General features: G+C 34.3%; 1 protein-coding gene across 1 annotated transcript in view; it reads right to left on the bottom strand.

Moving 5' to 3' along the window:
* Nucleotides 1–23,390, bottom strand: part of LOC129216106 (microtubule-associated protein RP/EB family member 1-like) — a 51,168-nt gene that overhangs the window by 21,450 nt on the left and 6,328 nt on the right. The window contains exons 2-4 of the mRNA XM_054850259.1: nucleotides 13,069–13,220; nucleotides 11,444–11,482; nucleotides 11,251–11,357 (exon numbers count right to left, since the gene is read on the bottom strand). Of these exons, the coding sequence (XP_054706234.1) occupies nucleotides 11,251–11,357; nucleotides 11,444–11,482; nucleotides 13,069–13,204 (282 nt within the window). The 5' untranslated portion in view covers nucleotides 13,205–13,220. The remainder of the gene's footprint in view (nucleotides 1–11,250; nucleotides 11,358–11,443; nucleotides 11,483–13,068; nucleotides 13,221–23,390) is intronic.

The raw sequence follows: 23,390 nt of genomic DNA, 5'->3' as shown, positions 1-23,390 counted from the left end.
AAAAAATTTAAGCAATTTTCAAAAACAAAAAAATATTTCTCAAGGTACTACCCTAAATTTGCACTATAAATATTGCATGCAGATTTCATTTAATGCTAACATATAAATAACAGGAAGTAATATAAAAAGTAGAGGAAAACAAAGTGATTTTTCTACAAGAGACACTTTGATAAAAGATCTGCTGTATTGAAAGTTTTCCTAAAAATGTCTGAAATGCTTATTGACAAAGAGAAGCAGATCACATGAGGCTTAGTTTTGCAACTTTCATATTCAAAGTATATGTTCAAGAATCACAAAGCTTAGATTTAGAAAAGAAAAAAAAATGCTATGATTGCAAGGCCATGAGTGCTTTGAACTTTTATAGGGAGGGGGGACTAATTCCCCTCTTTAGCAGGCATCATGACAATGAAATGATGTACATAAATTCAACTTTATAAAATTTTATAATTCAAACTTGTTTCAAATACAAAAAGTTAAAAAATTATGCACTCAATTTTTTACATTTAATACCCCCCCCCCCTATTAAAAAAAACAGTAATAACCGAAAGTAAGCTAATAGGAATTAAAATTAAGTATGCAAAACTAGAAATTTGAATTAAAAACAAAAAAATATTATTTTTTAGTTATTTAAATAAAAATTAAAACGAGTTAATGTAATGTAGCATGTCAAAACACAACTTCAAATTGCCAAAAATATAAAAATATTTAATAGATGCAAAATAGTTGAAAGTTCAGATAAGCAAATTTTCACGAATAAAGTTCAAATTTTGGCATACTTCCCATAAAATAAATTTATTTATTTTCTACTAAATTAAACATAAAACATGCTAATCTAAAGTAGCATTTGGGAAAATAACATTCGATTGGGTAAATAATTTTAATATTTTCATGATGCAAAAAGATTAAAATTTCAAACACTAAAATTCATTTTCCGGGAAGTTCGAGTAAGTTCAATGTTGCCATAGTTTCCAAAATAAGTACTGCGTTAATTATTGAAAGTAAATGAAAAATAAGCTAATCTAAAGTAGTATATGTCAAAATAACTTCCTACTGTCAAAAACATGTAATTATTTACAAGATGCAAAAGGATTGAAATTTCAAACGCAAGAAGCAGTTTTCCGCGAAGTTCGAGCAAGTTCAAGTTGCCATAGTTTCCAAACTAATTCCCTCGTTAATTATAGAAATCAAACGAAAAGTAGGCTAATCTAAAGTAGTATATGTCAAAATAGCTTCCTACTGTCAAAAACATCAAATTATTCACAAGATGCAAAATGATTGAAATTTCAAACGCGAGAAGCAGTTTTCCGCGAAGTCCGAGTAAATTCAATGTTGTCATGGTTTCCAAACTAATTCCTTCGTTAATTATTGAAATTAAACGAAAAATAAGCTAATCTACGGTAGCACATGTCAAAATAACTTCCGATTGTAAAAAGCATCAAAATATTTACAAGATGCAAAAGGATTGAAACCTCAAACAAGAAAGCAATTTTTCGCGATACTGCATATGGAACATATGTTCAGAAAATTGCACTGATGAAATATTTTCAAAGAATTACAAGCAATCTAAAGTATGCTTTAGATTGCTTGTAATGATTTTTGAAAGAATTCAAGAATAAAGAAACTTTTCATACTTTTTCAAGGCTTTCAAGCACTTGAAAAATGAACTCTTTTTTTTTTTTCAGAAACTTTTCAAAGGCCTAAAATTTAGGAACATATGCGCCTGTAAAAAAAATGGCGCATGTGCCACAAGATTACTTTTGATTTCATTTGCAAAAGGATTACAGTCAACGCGCGACAACTCTAATAAGTCCCAACGGACCAGCTAAAACGTTCAGAGTTGTGGAATGTCTCCACACACAACAGTCTCAAGAGCTTGGGATTCAATGAAAACTTTGAGATAAAGGAGTATTAGAGTTATTGAGATCCAAGATCGGAAAGTTTATTCGTTATTGTAAACGTGAGGCTGAAATTCCGAGAAATATCAGTAGCACCCTGCTCCGCGATTCGAAACTCCTCCCCCAAAACTCTTTTTAATGGATTTCCATGCTGCAACGGTTGAAGGAGGAGTAATGACATCAATCTGAAGTGAAATAATACGGGAAAGGCAGGTTAACACTAGAAAGACGGAAGCGGTCATTTTGACCACAAACGATTTTCAAATGCTCATATTTGCTGTGTTTAATTTTCAAACTCTTTTTCCTTCATTGACTTTTCCTAACTATTTATTAAGATTTTACAACAGTAATTTTTTTCCTTTTAGGATTATTATTATAGTTGCTATAAATGCTTATACCTAGAAAGACTGACTACGGTCATTTTGACCGCTAAGTGAACCTTTCTTTATGCATCCATTTTCTTCTTTTTTCGCTTATCAGTTGTGTGTACTATGGACTATTGTTAGTTGTCAGGGTGAGTAATGTTCTTTTGAGCTTGAGTAGTACCTGTTTGTCAGGTTTAATTCTTTGAACTGTTAGGAAAATGCGAAACACCTGCTGGTTGCATGGTTTCAGTTTTCTGCTATCTGCACAGGGGGCAAAGTTGGGAAAGGTAAATTTGAAAAGCATGTGACTGGACACGTGAAATTACTTTGGGTCTAAAAAAAAGGGAATATAAACAGGTAAATTACAAAAATGTTTGCTGGAATTGTTTTGTACACCAAAACATGTGCTTTGCTTGAAGCATTGACGTTTATTTTCTTCGGTGATAATGAAGTGCTCAGTCACATAATTATCTTCATGATGTCGAGATGAACCGTTGACAAGCAAAACTTATAGGAACATTAACTCCTGAAACTGTTGCAGATTTATATCTAAAACAGATTATGGTTTGAATGAGCAGTCTGACTTATCTGAAGAGAAATATATTTCTAGCGATGAGAATAGTTTGCTTTCATGAGATTTATTGCGAATATTTTTCGGAGCCTAGATTTGCAGAAAAGGATTGTTCTTCTGAGTTAGAATGAGAAGAAACCTCGCTAATAAAAACTGATGCTCAAAATTTAAAAAGTAGTGAAAGAAAGAGTGAAAAGGGACCGACGCCGAAAAAAAGGAGAAAATTTCAAAAACAGAACTCCTATTTCTTCAATCTCCGCCAAGTCATCCCCACTGATCAATTTTGCTGCATATAAATAAGTAAGTACCTCAGGAAAAAGATTAAAATAGAACAAATGCTCGTAGTTTTAGTTCCGCATAATTTAATTTCACACTAACTTCCAAACAAAAAACTGTTAATGACTAATATACAGGTGACGTGATAACATAAGTATTTCGAAATACTGTAAAAGATAGTAATGTACGGTATCTTGCGATATTAAGATATTTTTTAAATCAAACAAATGCATGGTTGATTATAGTACTTGTTAGTTATTACATGCTAAGAAAATTTCCTCTTTTTTGTACAAATTTCCTCTTTCTCAATGCCAATTGTGTAAAGCATGTGTATTTCACTTGATCGAACGTAAAATAAAAAAAAGCTATCTGAGACTTATTTGCAGACTATATTAGGATTAAATTATTAAATTAAACTTTGATATTATGAAACAAATCTTTTCTGTGGCTGAAAATCCCAAAAGGAGGAAATTTCTATTATTTTAAGTATGGCGGTCAAAGTGACCGCTGCTAGTCTTTCTAGGTATACGCAAAACGCCGTCTTTCTAGTGTTAAGGCGCTGCAACCGCATGTTTGGGTATACAGTATCTTTTAATGTAACGGAAAACTTTTAAATTTTTAGTTTTTAGTAAAAACAATATTAAAGCAGACTAATAGGACCAAAATGCTAAAAAGCGGTCTAAAGCGGACTTAACCCTTAAAAACGTACTTTGGATGAAAAGCGGACCATTTGGGAGCCCTGCATAATGTGGTCCAACGTCCTTTTTAACAGGTTCAGTTAAAAAATCAGTATTAAAAAAGTAAAACAATTCCACACTTTCAAAAAAAAATCTGAGATGATGAGAAATGTTTAGTGAAAGGTACTGTAAAAATCTAACAGCTCACTAAATTTTTTGATGAATAAAAATGAAAAGTAAAAAAGTGGACCAACTTGTCCCATTTCTCCCTACAGATAAAAATGGCTGTATGTGCATATTCCTTTTACAAATCCAGTTTACTTTGGATCTTCACCATTTTTGGCACAGAGGCCCTGTGATGCTCAAGAATTAACAGGGTGGGGAGGGGTATTTTAAAAAATCCAAAGAGGTCTACAGTGAAATTTTGAGTCATAGAATTGCTCTTTCTACACATTGATAACATAGTTTTTTCTCCTTTTTAAACCTGATTGTTGAACATGAACCACTTGACTTTTTATTTTGGAGGTGGACTGTGCAACACATGTAGTAATAGTAGAAAGGTTCATGAATAAGTACTAGTGATGGGCATAATCGAGATCTTTTGATAATCGAGATCTCAGGAATCGAGTACTTCTGATAATCGAGTGATTGATAATCGAGAACTTTTCAAGTCGATCACTCGAGTGATTGATAATCGAGATCTTTTGAAATCGAGAACTCGAGCGATTGATAATCGAGATCTTCCGAATCGAGTACTCGAGCGATTGACTTCTCGAGATCTTTGGAATCGAGTTCTCGCGCGATTGACTTCTCGAGATCTTCGGAATAGAGTACTCGAGTGAGTGTCTTCTCGAGATCTTTATAATCGAGTACTCTAGCGATCGACTTCTCGAGATCTTTATAATCGAGTACTCGAGCGATTGACTTCTCGAGATCATAATAATCGAGTATTCCAGCGATTGACTTCTCGAGATGTTTTTAATTGAGATCTCGGGATGTTTCAAATCGAGATCTCGAGACGTTTGAATCGAGTACTCAAGTAGTTCATTTTCTGAGCTTTTCCAGAACTGAGTTTACTGCTACAGGAGTGCTTACTAAAAGGGGGGAGGATGCATGGTGCAGCTTGCACCATTGGCGGGTTTTTTCAGAGTGTTTTTTATTTCATTTTCGGAAGGGGTGGGCCACTAAAATTTTGAGGTCTAATTTTTTGAGAGGGTTATTTAAATCTCATTTTCGGGAGGGGGGGGGAGTCCATAGCACAGCCTCCGAAACTAAAATTTTTAGAAGTGATTTTTTGAGAGATTTTTAAATCTCATTTCAGGAGTTGGGGGGGGGGGGGGTCGTCTAGACGGGATGCCCCGTAACATTTGATAGGGTGCGACATATCGCCTAGCGAAAGGGGGTGGGGGGATACCCTTAACTTTTGGAACAGTTGAATTCCGAGTTGTTTTGGCAGGGGTACGCTCGAAATAGAAATGTGCCATTAAGCTTATCATTTAGGGGTATAATAAGGGGGCGAACCCTCCTGGCTTTTAGAAGTTATTGTATTCATTGCTTGTCAACACTACTGTTAGATTATCAGAAACTAGGAGCCCGGCATTTGGACGACTCGGCTTGGAGTAGTATTAAATTTATAAGTTTATGGGTGGCGGCTAAAAAACTGGCAACGGGCCCTTGACTCTTGGTGGCCCTCAGGGGATTCCCCGGAGTGATTGCAATGATACGCTATCACCCCCTCTCCCTTCCATCTCAATTTGTGTAACGGGTTGATTTCTCGATTTTTAATTTTTTTACATTCACTTTGAGTGATTTATTCGAACGGCTATGCATTTAAAGTAATGATTCTCAGATACCACATGATTATTTCGAACGGTTTCGATCTCTCAAACATGAAGTTAATAATTTAAACAAGGGGAATCGTTGCTCTGCGCAAAAGGACTCATTTATTCTTGTTTATTGCTTTTTTTTTTGTGTGTGTGTGTGTGTGTGTTCTTGTTAGTAGAATTATATTAATCTGACTGATACATGAGGTGGGAGGGTAAAATATTTCTGGCTGCGTTTTTAGAAGATTGGGATTCCTGGCGCATTGAAAGTTAGAAGTGTGGCTTGAAGTGCATTGAAGTTCATTATTTTTTTTTCTTTCTTGATTCGCTCTTTTTTATTTTTATTTTTCATTCGCTGACTCAAATATGTAATTAAAAGTGCAGGGAGTGAAGTTGAAATGTTTCTGAATGCATTAAAAAGAAATATTGAAGATTGTCGGGTGGGATTAGTTTTAGCTTCCACTCTTTGACCCATTTTTTTAATAAAAATAATATTTTATACAGATTGTTTTTTTTTTTCTAATTCCATATGCAAGATATTTGTGACTTCTTGTGTGCGTAGCATTTATTTTTGCGTGCGTAGTTGAATTTAAATGTTTTTCTTGTTTTACGCGCTTCTGTTTTTTTTTGTCATATTCCTTATATTTTCATAAATGTTGATTAGTATATTATTTACTCAACTTAAAAATTTGGAGTCAATTGATTTGCTGATTTTATGAGTTTTTTTTTTTTTTTTTTTTTGTAAAGTGTGTTGAGGCAAAACTGCTGAAAATGCTTTGGCTCGCGATAGTCCCATTTCGGAATTTAAGGTTTCGTAGCTGCGCTTCATTTTCTGTGTGCTGGTCCTCAAAAAGGACAAATTGATTATCAAGTTTCTCTGGAAAGCAGATAATGTATTGGATTTTCAAATTATCCGAGACGCTGGATAACCGAACATTCGGCAACAGGCAATATATTATACAAGGGTTCATACGAGAGAGAGGGCGGGGGGGGGGGGGGGGGGGGGGGATCCATGGCGCAGATTGCGCCATTGAAGTTTTGAAGAGGAGAGGGTAACTTATAAGAGGGCTTTTCGTCTTATTTTAGGGGGCTCTTGTTCTCTGGGGGTTCTTCGTCGCATTTGAGGGATGATTGTCATCGCCAGGGGGGGGGGGGATGCGCAGCACTGCATTATAAACACATTGCGTTAAAACGTTTCACAAACGTTTTGACATGGTTGTCACAGCGTTAACAATCGTTTTAAAACCTTTATCTCAACGAAGTGTGCTCTCTGAGTAACCCCATCCAAAAAAAAAAAAGCACTTTAGAAGCAATTATTTGATTCTGAAACCTTATAGAATGACAGAGGTGTTCGTCTGTTCCTGTGAGCAATGGCGAGCCTCTTATGACAATTCCACCTCCCCCTCCCCCTAAGAAACAATAATCCGAAAAAGAGCTAAGACCACCTTAAATTCTCAATTACACAGTTTGTACAATACTAGTTCAATATATTTTTAAGTTTAACAACTCTCAAGTTTAAAACTGCTAGTGTCGCCCAAAGACCCGCCCATATTATCATTATCACTCACTTTTTAATAAAAATTGTACATATTCAATCTTAATAACTGTCAAGTTCAAAACTGTATGGAAAGCGTTTCTCTACCCTTTGTTTCAAGATTTCACCGCCGAATCACAGCAGGGGCAGATACAGAAAATCATTATGGGGGGGGGGCGTGTTGAAGAAAGCCCCTCTTCACCCCCATGAACGAAATTCCCGTTTTTGATACGAAAAATGCCTGAACATGTTTGGGAGTCAATAAAAAGCATCAAATCGATCAGGAATAAAGCATCTAATTGGAGATAAACATTGCAAATTAATTTCATGAGCAATGAAACGAAGTAGTAGTTCAAATATTTACTTTGAAAAATAATTAATGAAATGAAAAGATACTGTCATCATTTACATTTTATGCATGAAGTGTTTGAACACAATGTGTACGGATACTGTAGGTTTAGGGAGGGAGGGGGTCATGACCCCCATGACCCTCCCGTTGTATCCGCCACTCACACAACGCAAGCCCCTCCATAAATCCGCTCATAATTAACAATTTTCGTTCGAAAAATATCGTTCGATTATGAAATCTCTCAGTTATCGAAAATTCGACGCCAAACATTCATCTATAACCCCATTCGAATAAAGCAAGCGAAAAGCAATCATTCGATTTTAAAACCATTCCAAATCTATCCATCCCAAGAGCGAAGGCGCAACACCTATGAAGCTCTTCCCCAAGAGCAATACCCCCAAAAGAGACAAAATCTCTTAAAAATTACAATCCCACAGTTTGTGTCAAAACTTATTTGCATCCATAGGAAGGAATTACAGTTAGAAATTACAGAAGTAAAACTTGTTTTATTAAGAAATAAATAAATACCTTTGTGCCGAAAAGTAACATGAAATAACAAACGTTTTGTATCCCAAATATACAGAGCACTGCAGAAACATTGTTTTGGAGTTTTAAGGTGCTCTTTTTACAATAAAATAGTAAGCTTTTGCATGTAAGGGGCCATTCATTAGTTACGTAAGGATGATTTTGGCAATTTTTGACCCTCCTCCCCCCATGTAAGGGTACGGAAGATTTTTCAAACCTCTCCCCCTATTCTTACGTAAGATTCCATTTCGTATTTCAAAATAATAAAATAACGAATATAACATCACTGGAATCGAAATTAAATTCACTATTATTAAATTGAACTTCTTTGTGTAATTAAATATTTACTAGAAAGTAGGAATTTAGACTGAACGTTTTTTCGACATTTTTTTGTATATGATGCAATACTAATTAAAAATAAAACATGCCATGCATAGTGCGATTGTTTTATTATGTTTAACATTATTCATCCTCTGTAAAACAAATTAAAAACAGCTTATCCTAATACGTTATTTATTTTCCAGACACAAATGAAATATATAATCCCTGTCAAATCACTTGACCGCACAATTTCAAATGTAAAACATCGACTTGGAAAATATTGCAAAAGAATGGGTTTGAACTCCCCCCCCCCCAAATATAGACATTTTTTCAACTTCCTCCCCTTCAAGATCCTTACGTAATTAATGAATGGTCCCTAAAGACATCCAGTAATGTCCCTGCATCCACAATCTCAATTTTTTGCGTGGAAAAAAAAGGGTTCCTTGAAACCCCGAAACACGTGTCTGCAGTAATGTGTATATTTGGACTCTAAAACGTTTGTTAACACCTGTTACACTTGTATCATTACCCAATGGTATAGTTGAAGGTGGACGTAAGGGGGAAGACGTCCCCTCAGGTTTTACACTTAAGTATTCCGCTTTTTACCTGAAATATAATTTTAATGTCTCTCAAGTTAGAACCTTATTAGCGCCCCTAACCTTCACTTCCACCAAACATATCATTAGACTACCAAAGCATCCCAAAGGATCATTTGATAATCAAGCATTCGACAGCATACATTCAATTATAACAATATTCGAATGAAACATTCGAGAAACAATTATTTGATAATAACACCATTTAGATCGCACGGGTATCTATTTCTCAAGTGTGCTGGCACACCTTTTAAAATCAAGACCCCCCCCCCCCTCAAGAAGGATACTCCCTAAAAAAGACTAACGTCCACTAAGAATTTCAATGGCGTAGTCTGTGCCATGACCCACCTCCCCTGTGAGCACCGCAGCGCAGCCCGTTACTCACTCCAAATTTTTCTGGGTGAAGGGTTCAATGCAAATTTTTTCGGAAGACAACAAAAACAATGCCCATTCATAAGTAAAATCATTAACTTTTCAAAGCCAGTTCTCTGACCCCCTAAATGACGGATCTGCCCCTGCAACTGAATCGCTTCAGAAGCAGGGGTACCCCCTGAGGTCAAAGACGCACCCCCCTCAATATCGCAGAGCCCCCCAAAAAAAGAAAAATACCCCTTAAAACACCGCCACTAAAAATGACAATGGCACAGACTACGCCATGACCCCCCCCCCCCTCCCTTTCTAGGTGAGCACACCTATCAGAAGTCAACTATATTGAGAGGTTCATTCGATTATCAAATCGGTCGAAAAATACATTGCTCGAGTGATTGACATCTCGAGAACTCAACATCTTGAAAACTCAACATCTCGAGAACTAAAGATCTCGAGAAGTTCAAAGCGAGAACTCGAGCAGTTGATCGCTCGAGCACTCAGAAAGTGACAATCGAGAACTAGAGATGTTCATCGCTCGAGAACTCGAAAAGTGGTAATCGAGTTCTCGAATGATCTTGAATAATCGAGTGATTCAATTATGAGAACTCGATTATGCCCATCACTAATAAGTACTATAGTATTACATTTCATTTATGTAACAATATGCTAGGCTATGTGTTAGGGTAACATCAAAAGTTTTATAGAAAACCAAATTAAAACAAATGTATATCACTCTTTAAGCGACTCTAGTCGAAAAAACTATGCATGAGAATATAGTTTACTGAAAATATACTGTATTACTATTACCGCATTATCCGGCATGCCGCAAAATTCAGGGGTCACCAGATTTTCAATAACACTTGCCTGGTCCTTTCTGGCATGCCGGAAAAATCGAGGTTAGGAAAAAAATTAATACAATAAAAAATACATGCTCAGCTTAAAAATGAATATAAGTTCTATACATATCTCATTAGTATTAATAAATAGTTTAATTTTGTAAAAATATTTACTAATAATGTCATTTGTTATTTAACAAGAAAAATACAGTTTCAAAAAACGAATAGTTTTATAAAATTAAATTCAAGCTAAGGCAACATTTAAGCAGTAAGTTAACGCTCCTAAACCAGTGCTAAAGAATTTACCATAGCTATACAATAAATAAAAATTAAACATATCTCTCTAAAAGGAACCTAAAATTATTTATTTTAAAAAAATATGAACGAATTGCAGTAACAATGATTGCTTCTGAATTGATTACTTTCTTGGCATATAATTAAATCCGACCAACCATAAATAACAAGCACATATTATATGCAATACACATTTTTTTTTTTTGAAAGAAGGTTATGTTCGGGATTTATTAATTTGTCTCCTTGCAGTGGTTTGCTTTCTGATTGGAACTGGATGGGGAAATTTACTTTTGTTTTGTTGCAAAATAAACCTTGAATTATCTGGCATGCTGAAAAATTTGAATTTCCCGACATGCTGGTCAACCTCAGTTTTTTGCGACATGCCGGTAAATGCTGGGTAATACGGTACTTTCTTTATTTTGAATTTCATATATTCTAAATTTTCATTACATTCTTTTTTACATTTGAATTACAATGACTCAGTAATTTCTCAATCCAAGATGATGTTTTGTCAATCTTTTGAAGTAAAATTTTAAAAGATTACTCTTTTCACTTTTTAAAATGCCAAGAAATTTTCTACCATTCTAAAGCTCTTTTTTATCATGCCAAACAAAAACAATAACATAGTCTGGGTATCTATGCACTTAACGTTGTTCTGACAGGGTAAGAGACACAAGTGAATATTAGAAATGACACAGCATTACTTTTATAACTCTAACGTGTTACACACTTAAATTTTTTGTACCAACAATCCCCTCCAACAATATCACAGTATACTGCAATTATTCTATACAAATAGAACTTAAATCTGTTCTGTACCTTATCAGCACCGACTCTTTTAAAAGCTGCTTGTAATAACTTGAAATTCTGAATATATTCATGCTCCAAAACTGTTTTGAACTTCACCTTCTTTAATGATATACTCCCTTTAAAAATAAAGAAGAAGCTATGAAATGACAATCAAAATATGCAATTCACTATTCAAGAGACTTGGAACTTTGACATTGCTTACCAGGAAACAGCATATCCATGAATTGACAATAGGCTGCCCCTAAAATAGAGTATTAAAAAAATGAATAAGTGTTACATATCTATCTTGATAGTCAAACCTCGTTAATTCGAACACACACTTGAAACGAATTACTGCTAAGACGAACAATCTTTGGGAATACCATTGCTTGTTGCTCATTTTTTTCAGACAAAACAACCAATGGATTTTTAAAGGTTCCTTTGAGTTCGTATTAACCAGGTTGGACTGTACACAAAATTATGTTTTGGTGTTTGTCCTTTTTTTGCGTAGAAACCAACAGTATGATTTTGCAGAAAATTTCAGTTTATGGGGTTTATTTCAGTTACAGGGTGTGTTCAGAGACTAGTTCAAAAAATATCCAACAGTTTTTTTTTTTTTTTTTCAAATTTAAGCATCATTTCTACACAAATCCTTACACATTACATATCAATTCAAAGCATCAGTTTTTCTGCACAGTATGGAATCCATTCAAAGTTTCTAACTTAATTATGATATGACTTACAACGTTTGAGTTTGATTTTTTTCTGTTTGAATGAAAACTTATGATAAGTCTCTAAGAGTGAGATGATAACAGTACTTTTAAAATTAATATTGCAATTTCTAATTTAAATTGCTATCAGGGTTCATACTTTATTTTAGATACAAAAATGAACGAGTATTGAAGAAAAAAAACGAGATTTTGAAAGACTACTTTAATTATGTCAAAACTGCTATCAACTAATTGGTTCTTTAACATAATCATCACTTGATGTCTAGATCAGGGCCTTTCCAACTTACTACCCACAAACAGATTTTTCGGGCTCGCGGGAAGCTTTCAAACCGAAAACAACTTTTTCTTTATTTGATAAAAAAATATTTTTAAGCATTGTAAAAGGAAACAAAGCCAAGAAAATCTCATACCATTACTAAACATGATCGTAGGCAGAGGGAGGCAGGAAGGGTTATCTTTTCATAGTTTTTCTTAACTACTCTTCATGTGAATAGCAGGGTAGAACCAAAAAGCAACCACCTCTTCTGATGGGTTCTGGGTTGTTAATGCAATAAAATATAATTGCATTTCCAGCCAAAAGTTGTATAATACACATTTATTGTAAAAATTATATAATTGGGATCTAAAAGAAGACATACTGTATTGTGCATAATAAGCTAAAACCATCGAATTTTGGTTAATTTCAAGTAACTTTGTGGCTTATGCGCGAACTAAAAACTTCAAAAGAATGTAAATGTTTTCAAAGATATAAGAAAAGAGTTTAAAAAAAAAGCATTTAAAGGTTTTTAGAACAAAAAATTTTAACATTTGGATTTTTATAAAAATATTTGAAAATTGACCATTTTTTACAACTTTGCTGCCAATGTGCGATCAGAAGACATTAATATTATTTTTTTAAATTATTTTTCTCATATTTAGGATGGCAGTACACAACGTTTTTTTGCTATAAGAAGTTGCTTCTCGAAAATATCCTTTTTTCGGTCCCATTCTACTATCCGCTAACCATAGGAATTCTGTATGTCTAGATTCTGCACTTAAAATCATTCAATCATATACAAAATTAAGACAGTTGATTCATTAATCAAGAACACCAACAATGTATTAAAATAATTCTTACCAGTGCACAATTCTTCAATTTTTGAATATTGGCTTTGAAGACATTCATTTACCCAATTAAGCATTTCATGTCGACTGAGATTGTCAGAAGTTGCGCTTGTTGAATACACATTCACACAAATAGGTGGCTCAGACATTTTGCTGTATATTTATCTAAGAGAACGAAGGCTTACATTGAAGTTATGCAAATAAATTTCATGAAAAAAGTGAATACATAAAAAAATATACATAACTCTACGGAGTTTCCTACAAAGTTGGTAAATGTTTTGACACTTTTTAAAACTGAAAAAAAAAAGGAATTTTAAATGACTAGATAATCACATGCAGAGTTGGCATATTATCGCCACAGGTGGGAAAAAATCATGTAAAAAAGTTTCTACCCAGCAAAAATAGATTTTTGTCAAATTAGCAAAAGTAGAAATTTTGACTGATAAATTATAGATGAATTCTTCAAATTTTTTCCTTCCTCTGAAAAACATTAAATATGCTTTAATAAAATTTCAGTTTGAGTTTCATTTGTTTTCCTGTTTAAAATAAATATAATATCTAATTTTCTTTTTTACACTTTTTCCTTTTTAAAAGTTAAGACTGAATGCGTCATTTTGAAAAATTTTTTTACCCTATTACCCCACATTATCCGGCATGCCGGAAAAAAGCAAGGTTGACCAGCATGCCGGAAAATTCGAACTTTCCGGCATGCCGGAGGCCCAAAATCCGGTATGCTCAAGGCTGCAACCTTTCCAGATTTCAGAATGTTTCTGATTCTGAAATTGTGTAAATCCTCCCGTGATGCAATATTTGTCAGTTTTTCTTGGTTTTGCTAATGTTCCCACTTTTTTTTTTTTGTTTGACCAATGTGAATGAAATAAATCACTTAATTATGCTAAAACAAAAAGTAAGAAATAATTTGCAGTGGTGTATAGTCCACGGATGTTGCTTTTTATTATTATGCAATGCGTCGATGCATGGCCCCACTTAATTCTTATAGCCCCAGGCAATTGCTGAAACCCATGGCAACAAAGGGATGCTACAGGGCACCCCTGTTTCCATTACTATGTCATTGATTGTTGAATGCAGGGGTTCCCTGTGGCGCCTCTTATGGTCAAAATGTACGACGTCCAATCAAAAATAAACAAATTTTGAAACAGTGACATTGATTGGTGGATACATGAGCTGCATCGGTTTAACACAGAAAAGTCAAAAATTGTCAAGGCCTGTTAAGCGTAAGCGGAAAGTTGGTGGAGCCATGGTTGACACATGTCAATACATATTTTTTAATACAAATGTGATGCCCAGCAACAGGCTCTGGGCCCTACTAGGCTGGTTCTAGCCCAGTGCCGTCCATATGGGGGGGAGGGGGAGCGGGGCAATCACCCCGGGCACCCGGCACAAGGCGCCTCTCATCTGGTGTATTACAGATGTATAGTCATAGACACACAAAATAAAGAATCATTACAATGATTTTTTTTCCCTATAGCAGGGAAATATTCCTCTATCTCCGTCTTCTAAACATTCGTTCTCTTTGTATAATTAAAGCAGATACAATTTCGGAGAACATAACTGTTTAGAATCAAACAAAAAGCACTTCTCCTTTGTCTAGTTCCCACCAAATTTCTTGGAATTCTGCCCATGCATCATGCATGGATCAAAAATTTAAAAACTTTTAGCTTTAAAAATGCAATTTCTTTCTAGATACTATGGGGAGAAAGGTAGAGGGGTGGATCTCAACGAAAATTTCCTGAAATTGAAACCTAAAAATGCAATTTTAGGCCATGTTCATCGACTTTAGGTTAAATTAGGAAGCTCAGAAACTGTTTGCGATCCGTTTTTTTTAAAAAATGGATTGAAATCAATTGATATGTCAGGGGTCTGTCCAGGATTTTTCACAGGGTTCGTTTCTTGTGAAAAATCAAGTAATTTTGTGAAAAATCAAATTATTTCGCAAAAAAAAATGTTAAAACGAAACTTTAGAATTTAGAGATGGCACAAACTGCATCAATTAATTAATTTCAAGTTGGGTGTTTTCCTCTTCTATGTCGAAAATATAATTTTGGAGTGTTTTTCTGGTATTTGGCGGGGGGGGGGGGGGGGGGGAAGCATCATCGTTCTCTCAAGTATCAATATTTATCTACCATTCTACATTATGTTAAATTATACTAGAAATATTTCTGTACAGTATATAGTATAGTATAGAGGATACGCCGATAGAGGGCGCTAGTGTTGCTGGGGTGATATTTTGCTGCTCCTGAGATAAGTGATTTTTTACTGTAATTGTTTATTTTACTGCTTTAATTTCAGTATTTTTATTGTATTTTATCATATAATTAAGTATTTTTGTGCTTTTAAGTCTTATTTTTGATTTACTTGCTTTCTTAAAACCGTTTAACCGCCAAACTATTGACGAAAGATCAAATTTGAGTAATTTTTTGAAATTATGTCTATTTATGTCTAGTAAATACAGAAATAAAATAAAATTTCCAGAAAAATTTTTTTTACTATGTTTTTCAGTGTGTTCCATTTTTGGAACATTGGCGCTTTGCATGAAGTTTTTATTTTCAGAGAATTTTTTTTTAACTAAGAGGTTTTGAATGCGGTTTTTTATCTTAGCATACTTTATTACGAAAAAAATTATATTTTAAATTGCATTTATGTACATACCAGAATTCAGAAAATCCAATACAGAAATATCTAATGCCTATGATATGAAAGGAAGCATTGCTGGTGAAGTCGTTTGTCGCAATGGAAACATTTCTTAGTCGTATTTTTTTTGCACACCGCACAACGTCCTTGGGATTCAGATACAATATAATGTCCGTCAGACATTCTTGATTGTTTATGTAAATGACAAGGCCCTGGATGACTTTCCACTTGCACTTTTCTTCTTGGGAGGTGAGTTGTTATTTCTCTTCGGAACTCTAAATGCTTCATCTTGACTTCATGTAACTCACAATGAAGTAACCAACTAGCTACAACTGAAATATTCAGAGCATTACTAAAAAGATTCCACTACCATTTTTTACTCCTCAAATGAGGTCTGTAGCTCCCTAAAAGTTTATCCAAGACGTCCACACCCCCCATTCCTTCATTGTATCTCTTGATTAGATGAGGTTGTGGCACATCTATCTTGCATTTCTGCTCATTTGAGTAACGTTTTACAGATGCAAGTGGCTCATGTGTATAACAATTAGATGATACTATAACCACTGCATATCATTCCAGCTGCACATGTACACTGATCCATCAGATCGATAGTAAAATTTCCTCGATCTTCTTTAGAAAGGGCTTTTTTCGATTTCAGTGGACAATGGCCAGTTCGGTTTTCACGAATTGTTTCTGTTGCTCGTACACCTTTTTTTGATAGCTGAGAAATTAAGTCATATGATGTAAAAAGTTATCAGAGTATACTTCATGCTTAGACCTGTCAGTCAAAACTGATAATAGATCATTTACAACTCTGGATCCTAATTGCACATCAGGGGATCCTTCTTTTTTGCCTGAATAGATCTCCATGGAATATGGGTATCCACTTGGAGAGCACAGCATCCAAATTTTGAAGCCGAATCTTATTGGTTTTCCTCTAATAAACATTTTACATGAATGCCGACCGTAGTAGGGAACCATAGATTCATCTATGCTCAATTTTTCATGAAATACACCAAATTGTTGAAGGTTTTTACACAATTCTTCGCAAATAGGGTATACTTTTCCAAGTTTGTCATTTTGTTTTAATTCATGGTTGTCCATCAAATGAAAGTTTTTTATTTTTCAAAAACGATTTCGAGGCATAACTGTTGGTACAATTGGCACATATGTATCTTCTGCACTGCTCCAATACATATCTTCAGAAGGAACGGAATGGTACCCACTCAATAGCCAGGGGTCTGGCCAGAGGATATTTGGGTCCGTTAACGGACCCTTCACAAAAATCCGATCAACCAAAACGGACCTTTCACAAAATCCCGATCAAACAAAACGGACCTTTCACAAAATCCCGATCAAACAAAACGGACCCTTCACAAAATTCTGATAAACAAGATTGGATCTTTCAAATTGTTTATTGAAAGAACAAATCTAAAAGCAAAATAACGCATATTTCTGGGTATAAACCGATAATTTTTGGATTTTTTTTAAAAGTCAAATTAGAGGGATCCGCTTATACAAAATCGGCTAATTTTGAAAAAAAAAAAAAAAATTGGCACTCTTGCGATGTTCCTGCAAGCGATAAATAATTGCTACTGCCAAATAAATATAATGGTTGTTTGTTTTATCACACCTAATTAGCAGCGGTGTTGCTATAAACTTTTCTGAAAAGGCATTGGTAAGCACTTTTCTCCGCTCATGATTTAATTAACAATAATAATATATATCTGCGAAATGAACTTAGAACTGCAAAGTGATAGTAAGGGTGGGGGGAAAATATGATCGCTTCAGATAGGGTTACCAACTTTAAAATTATCACCACTTAGCATCTGGCATTGAACCTTTATAATGACTTGATTAGAAAATATTCTCATCATTTTACCAGATGGTCAACATTTTTACGGTGCGGTGTGGTGCTATGTTTAATTGTTATTTTGGGAGAAAATTATATGAGTTTTGATTTTTCGATACTAACAAGGAAGATTAACTTTAAATAAACTCTTTTAATTACCGTTTTTTTTTCTTTAGATGTCTACATTTTGAAAAATGCAATCTTTTAACATCCGATATGAGAATCATATTTTGTTCTTTTTTCAAGCTAATTTCGCTTTATTAGGATGCAAATAAATTAAAAGTCTCTTTATTTCTGTTAAAACTCTCATTTCAAGTTTTTAAAGCAAAATTCCATTTTCTGTTATGAGTCAAAAATTAAAATGCTGAATAGATGGTTTATTTTATTTATTAATTTTTTTTGCGTCAACTGTGTCCACAGATATTAATGAAATGTTTATCATAGGGCTCTAAAATGAAATTTTAAAATAATTTTATCAAAAATATTTCTTTTACAAGCCGTTTTTATACTTTTGATGTCTTCACTTTGAGAATTGCGATCTCTTTGCATCCGCTATGGGAATCCGATTTTTCGTATTTTTGATGATATGTACGCTTTGTTAAGAGGTAAACAATTAAAACATCTTTTTATTTTTGTTAAAATCGCGGAATTTATAAGTTTTAAACGAAATTCTGTGCTTTTTAAGAGTGTCTTGGGTCAAAAAGTTAAATGCTGAACCCCCTGTTCTGAATTTTATTTTATTTATTTTTTTGTTACAATTATTTTAAATACTGTACAGAAATATTTCTAGTATAATATATTTCTGTACAGTATTTAAAGTAATTTTAACAAAAAAATGGTAGATAAATATTGATACTTGAGAGAGCGATGCCCCCCCCCCCCCCCGCCAAATATCAGAAAAACACCCCAGAATGATTTTCTCGAAATAGAAGAGGAAAACACTCAACTTTAAGTTTAATTGATGCAGTTTGGCAGTTTGTGCCATCTCTAAATTCCAAAATTTTGTTTAAAAAAAAAAATTTTTTTGCGAAAATTTTTGATTTTTCACAAAATTAATTCATTTTTCACAAAATTATTTGATTTTTCACAAAAAACGGACCCTGTGAAAAATCCTGGACAGACCCCTGATAGCAAAAAACCAAAAAATTGTAGGATTTCATCTCTGTCAACATCTATTGATTCTCCTTTTTGCAATGCATACAAGTTTGTCATATTTGCTAAGTGTTCAACGTACTGCAAATGTAAAATTTTAAAAAATAAATCAATTGGAGATAAATCCATCATATTTGGAAATATGTGTCGAAGCGGTTCAATACTTTCTGACGGAATCAGTTTCTGAAAATTAGCTTTCTTCTCCCAAGTTAAATCCATTTTCATTCTTTTTCTACTTTTATTTCCTGGTAATCCTAACTTTTTTCTTTTTTTCCGTTTTCATTCGCTTTTTACTTTTATTATCTAATGATTTCAGACTTTGTTCTTCCTCCGATTTTTTTGTTAAATTTTCACGAGAGTTGGCGGAAAAAATGTCCACCTGTCCACATACATCAATTGGTGTAATAGGTTGTAACTCGTCTTCTAGAATGTCTTCTTCCTCAGTGATATTGCCTGGTTCATCAGGTGGTAATTGGCATATATCTACATTTGACAAATCCGAATCTGACAATGTCTCTAAATAAGCCACAGCTTGTTTTACAGTAAGAAATCTTGTAGACATTTTTTAACATTTATGAACAGTTGGTATAAGTCAAACAGAATTTCGTTTCGCTCGAAAACAAAGCTAGCGAATTATTGAACTGCATTTAAAAAATGAAGAATAAAACGCTCACTAATATTATTTTTTATTATCACGTCACAATGCAGCTGTCCGAGCAGGTGTGGATTCGGAGCCATCTAGTCCGTCAAACAGTAAACTGTTAATTTCTTTGCTAACGAAACCTCATATCCTTTCAAAATATAAACTTACTTGGTTTTGCCAACATCTACATCAGAGTATATTCAAAATGAGAAGAAAAAAGAAACATATATAACGAAAAATGAAATTTCCCCTTTGAAGTCGAACGATTTACTTCTTGGAAATTTGACTCCCTAAACGCTCCAATGTTCCAAAATTGGAACATGCTATTTTGAAGGGGTACACCTTTTGAAAATATCATTGTACATTTCTACAAGCATTTTAAAATCTACATTGAAGTATTTTTCACAACTATAATAAATATCTTCACATTTTCTGAAAAAGCCAGTTTTTGGTAAATTTTATAAGAAAAAGTTGCAAAAAGCTAAAAAAACATGCATCTTTGAAAAATCGCAATAAATAATTGAAAATATATAAACAATCAAGCAGGAAATCAAAAAATACTTTGAAATAAGACTAAACTGTGTTTAAAAAAAACTTGTTTATTTTAACGTTATTTCTTGGGAAAATTTTCAGTTAAATATGATGTTCCATTTTTGGAACATTGGCGGGTAAACGGTTTAAAGTGTTTTTCTATTCTTTGTAGCTAAGCCTAAAATGTGCTGATTTCTTGTTGTTAAGCCTGAGTGCTCTGTTAGTGTGTAACTTGTTTATTTTAATTTACTGCTTGTCTTAGGATTTTGTAATTTTTGTACCTTTTACTTCCAATGCTTTCTAATTCTAATAATTAGTTTTATTTCTTCAATTTTGCATTGACATTTAAGTGTATCATTTTGAGCTAGAATGGGGGTTATATGCATAATGAAGGAGGTTAAAAGTGGTAAAGGGGACAAGTGGATTTCTTGTGACCTATGTCAGATGTTCTGCTTGTTTAAGGGGAAGGATGAGTCTGAGAAGGATTTCATTTGCACTAACTGTGTTGAACTCTCAGAAATCAGAGTTAGGATGCTTACTTTGGAGGGTGAGTTAGCATTAGGCTGTAGGAGTGTAGATGGGGTAAACACTCCAGAGGGAAAGGGGGAAGTTAGTAAAAAGGAGGTGGGCATTAGCTGTATGTTAGATAGTGGGAATATTCCAGAGGTAAAGGGGGAAGCTATTGCTGAGGTGACAGACTGGGAAACTAAGGGTATAATTTTGGGAGATTCAATGGTGCGTGAGGTGGGAAACTCAATAGGCAGAGTTAGACGTAAGGTGGCTAGATGTTGTTTGTCAGGGGCTCGGGTGAGAGATGTAAATAGGGTTGCTGAAAAGAAGGGGGTATTTAATAAAGAGGATGTAGTTACTTTGTGGGTAGGAACTAACGATATAGGTCATAGTAACAACGATGAGTTTACAAAGGAATGGGATTCCCTGTTGGACAAAGCAACCAACTGTTCGGCAAATGTCCAAGTGGTTGGTTTGCTTCCCAGGTATGGAGTGCATAGGAGTTGGTTAAACCAATGGGCTAGGTGTATGAACCTAGTACTCAAGGAAATTTGCGTTAAGCGTAGTATCAGGTTTATTGATGTGTGGAATAAATGTAAACGCGATTGGGTTGCTAGGGATGGCCTGCATCTGAGCTCTACAGGGGTCAAAATGGTTAGTGGTTTGATTTTAGAGGCTTCAGAATTAAAAAACCAAGTTGGAATGGGGGGCATGGTTTAAGGAGCAGAATTCGAATGGGTACTAACTATTGGGGTTTTAGTAGAAACGGAAATAGGGTGGCTAATAAGAAAAAAAGATTTTAACAGTTGGGATTCAAATAATCGTGCAGCATTAAATAAAAGTAAGATGGGTTTACTTCAGGTTTTTTATACAAATGCTCGTAGTATTAGGAACAAGATGGAAGAATTGAAAAGCATAATTATAGATGAGAGGTTGGATATTAATGGAGTTACCGAGATATGGGTTACCAAAAGTGAAGATGATTTATTATCTATTGCTGGGTATAATTTGTTTAGACAAGATAGAGTAGGTAAAAGAGGTGGTGGGGTTTTATTTTATGTCAGAGACACTTTAACTTGCAATGAATTGGTAAGTAATGATAAACCTAATGAGATTGATATGATTTGGCTGGAGTTGATGAGCAATAAGGGAAATAAACTACGTTTAGGGAAAGTTTTTATAGGCCACCCAACTTAAGCCAGGGTCAAGATGAAAGAACAGATGTTTAGTATTATTAGTGACATTTCAAGCAAGGGGTATGTCATTATAATGGGAGATTTTAATTTTCCAGGAATTGATTGGACTAATTTTTACCATAGTAATAGCAGAGAAGAGGAATTTTTGAAAGTAATTGGTGACTTTTTTAGATCATATTGTAACTCAGGGTACTCGACAGGACTTGATTTTGGATCTAGTTTTCTGTGATATGGAAGGCTCTGTTCAGGGGTTATGTGTAGGGGAATACATTGGAGATAGTGATCACAACAGTATTAGGTTTGGGATTAAATTTGATACGCACAAAGTAGAGAATTTTAGGTTTGTGCCCAATTTCAGAAATACTGACTTTGTGGCACTTAGGCAGAGTTTGAAAGCAGTTTTTTCTTTTGGATTGGACAATAGCCATGTGAATCTTCAGTGGGCAGAGTTTAAGGAAAAGCTAGCGAATACGGTCGGGGATCATGTTTTTTTTTAGGAGAAAGGGTGTCAACACTAAAATTTGGCCAATGTAGTTCTCCAGGGAAACTAAAGATGCTCTAAATTACAAGCAAGCTGCTTTTCATAGGTTTAGAGAAGCTGGTCACAGTGCAGATAGGCTCCAATATTGTAAGGCAAGGCGTAAATTTAAGTATTTGGTACGGATTCAGAAAAGAGAGTTGGAGCAAAGACTGGCAGATAACATAAACAGGAATCCCAAGAGGTTTTTTGCATACGCTAATTCCAGGAAAGTTCGAAATAGTCATATTGGGCCACTGGTTGATGAGAACGGAATTTTAATTCAGGATGATAGTGATATTGCTAATGTTCTTAATAACTTTTTTCGAGTGTTTTTTATGATAACTGTATTTCAACAGTTGACACCAACAAGACACAAGCTACAGTACAGCTTGAGGACTTTGTATTTTCCAGGGATGACGTTTTACTTCATTTGAAAAAAATTGAAGAGACTAAGACTCTGGGACCTGATAATATTTATCCAAAAATTTTAGTTGAATGTGCGGAGGAATTAGCAGATGTAATCGCAAATATTTTCAATGCTTCTTATAATTCGGGGACAGTGCCAGAGGACTGGAAGCTGGCTAACATTACACCGCTCTTCAAGAAAGGTTCTAAAGGGAGTGCAGGTAAATTTTAGACCTGTGAGTCTAACTTCGGTGGTTTGCAAAATTTTTGAAACATTGATAAAAATTAAGATAGTAAATTTTCTAGAGACTAATAATCTATTGACTAGTTTTCAGCAGGGGCGTAGCTAAGGGGGGGGGGGACAACCCCCCCCCCCCCCGAAAAGTTAGTCTCAAAAAAAAAGAAAAAGAAGAGAGAAGAGAAAGAAAAAAAAAAGAAAAGGGAAAAATTCCAAGCGATTATACATACATACACATATATATATATATATATATATATTATATGTATTTATATATTATATATATATATATATATATAAGAATTAACCCCCCCCCTTCGAAAGTCGGGTCTAGCTACGCCACTGGTTTTCAGTATGGTTTCAGGAAAGGTAAATCTTGTGCAACTAATTTATTACATTTCTATGACAAAGTTACCATGGCTTTGGACAATAAGAAGCATGTAGATGTTTACATTGATTTTCAAAAAGCTTTCGATAAGGTACCGCATGTCGCTCTACTTAGCAAATTAGCTGATATAGGAATAGGAGGGAAAACTTTCATTTGGGTAAAATTCTGGCTGACCAGAAGGAAACAAAGTGCAATTGTAAGGGGAAATTATTCTAATTGGAGTGAGGTTTTAAGCGGGGTTCCTCAAG

The sequence above is a fragment of the Uloborus diversus genome, chromosome 2, assembly GCF_026930045.1.
Source record: "Uloborus diversus isolate 005 chromosome 2, Udiv.v.3.1, whole genome shotgun sequence".
NCBI classification, from domain to species: Eukaryota; Metazoa; Arthropoda; class Arachnida; order Araneae; family Uloboridae; genus Uloborus; species Uloborus diversus.
Note: the sequence above shows the minus strand (reverse complement) of the source record. Positions and strands in the feature narration are given on the sequence as shown.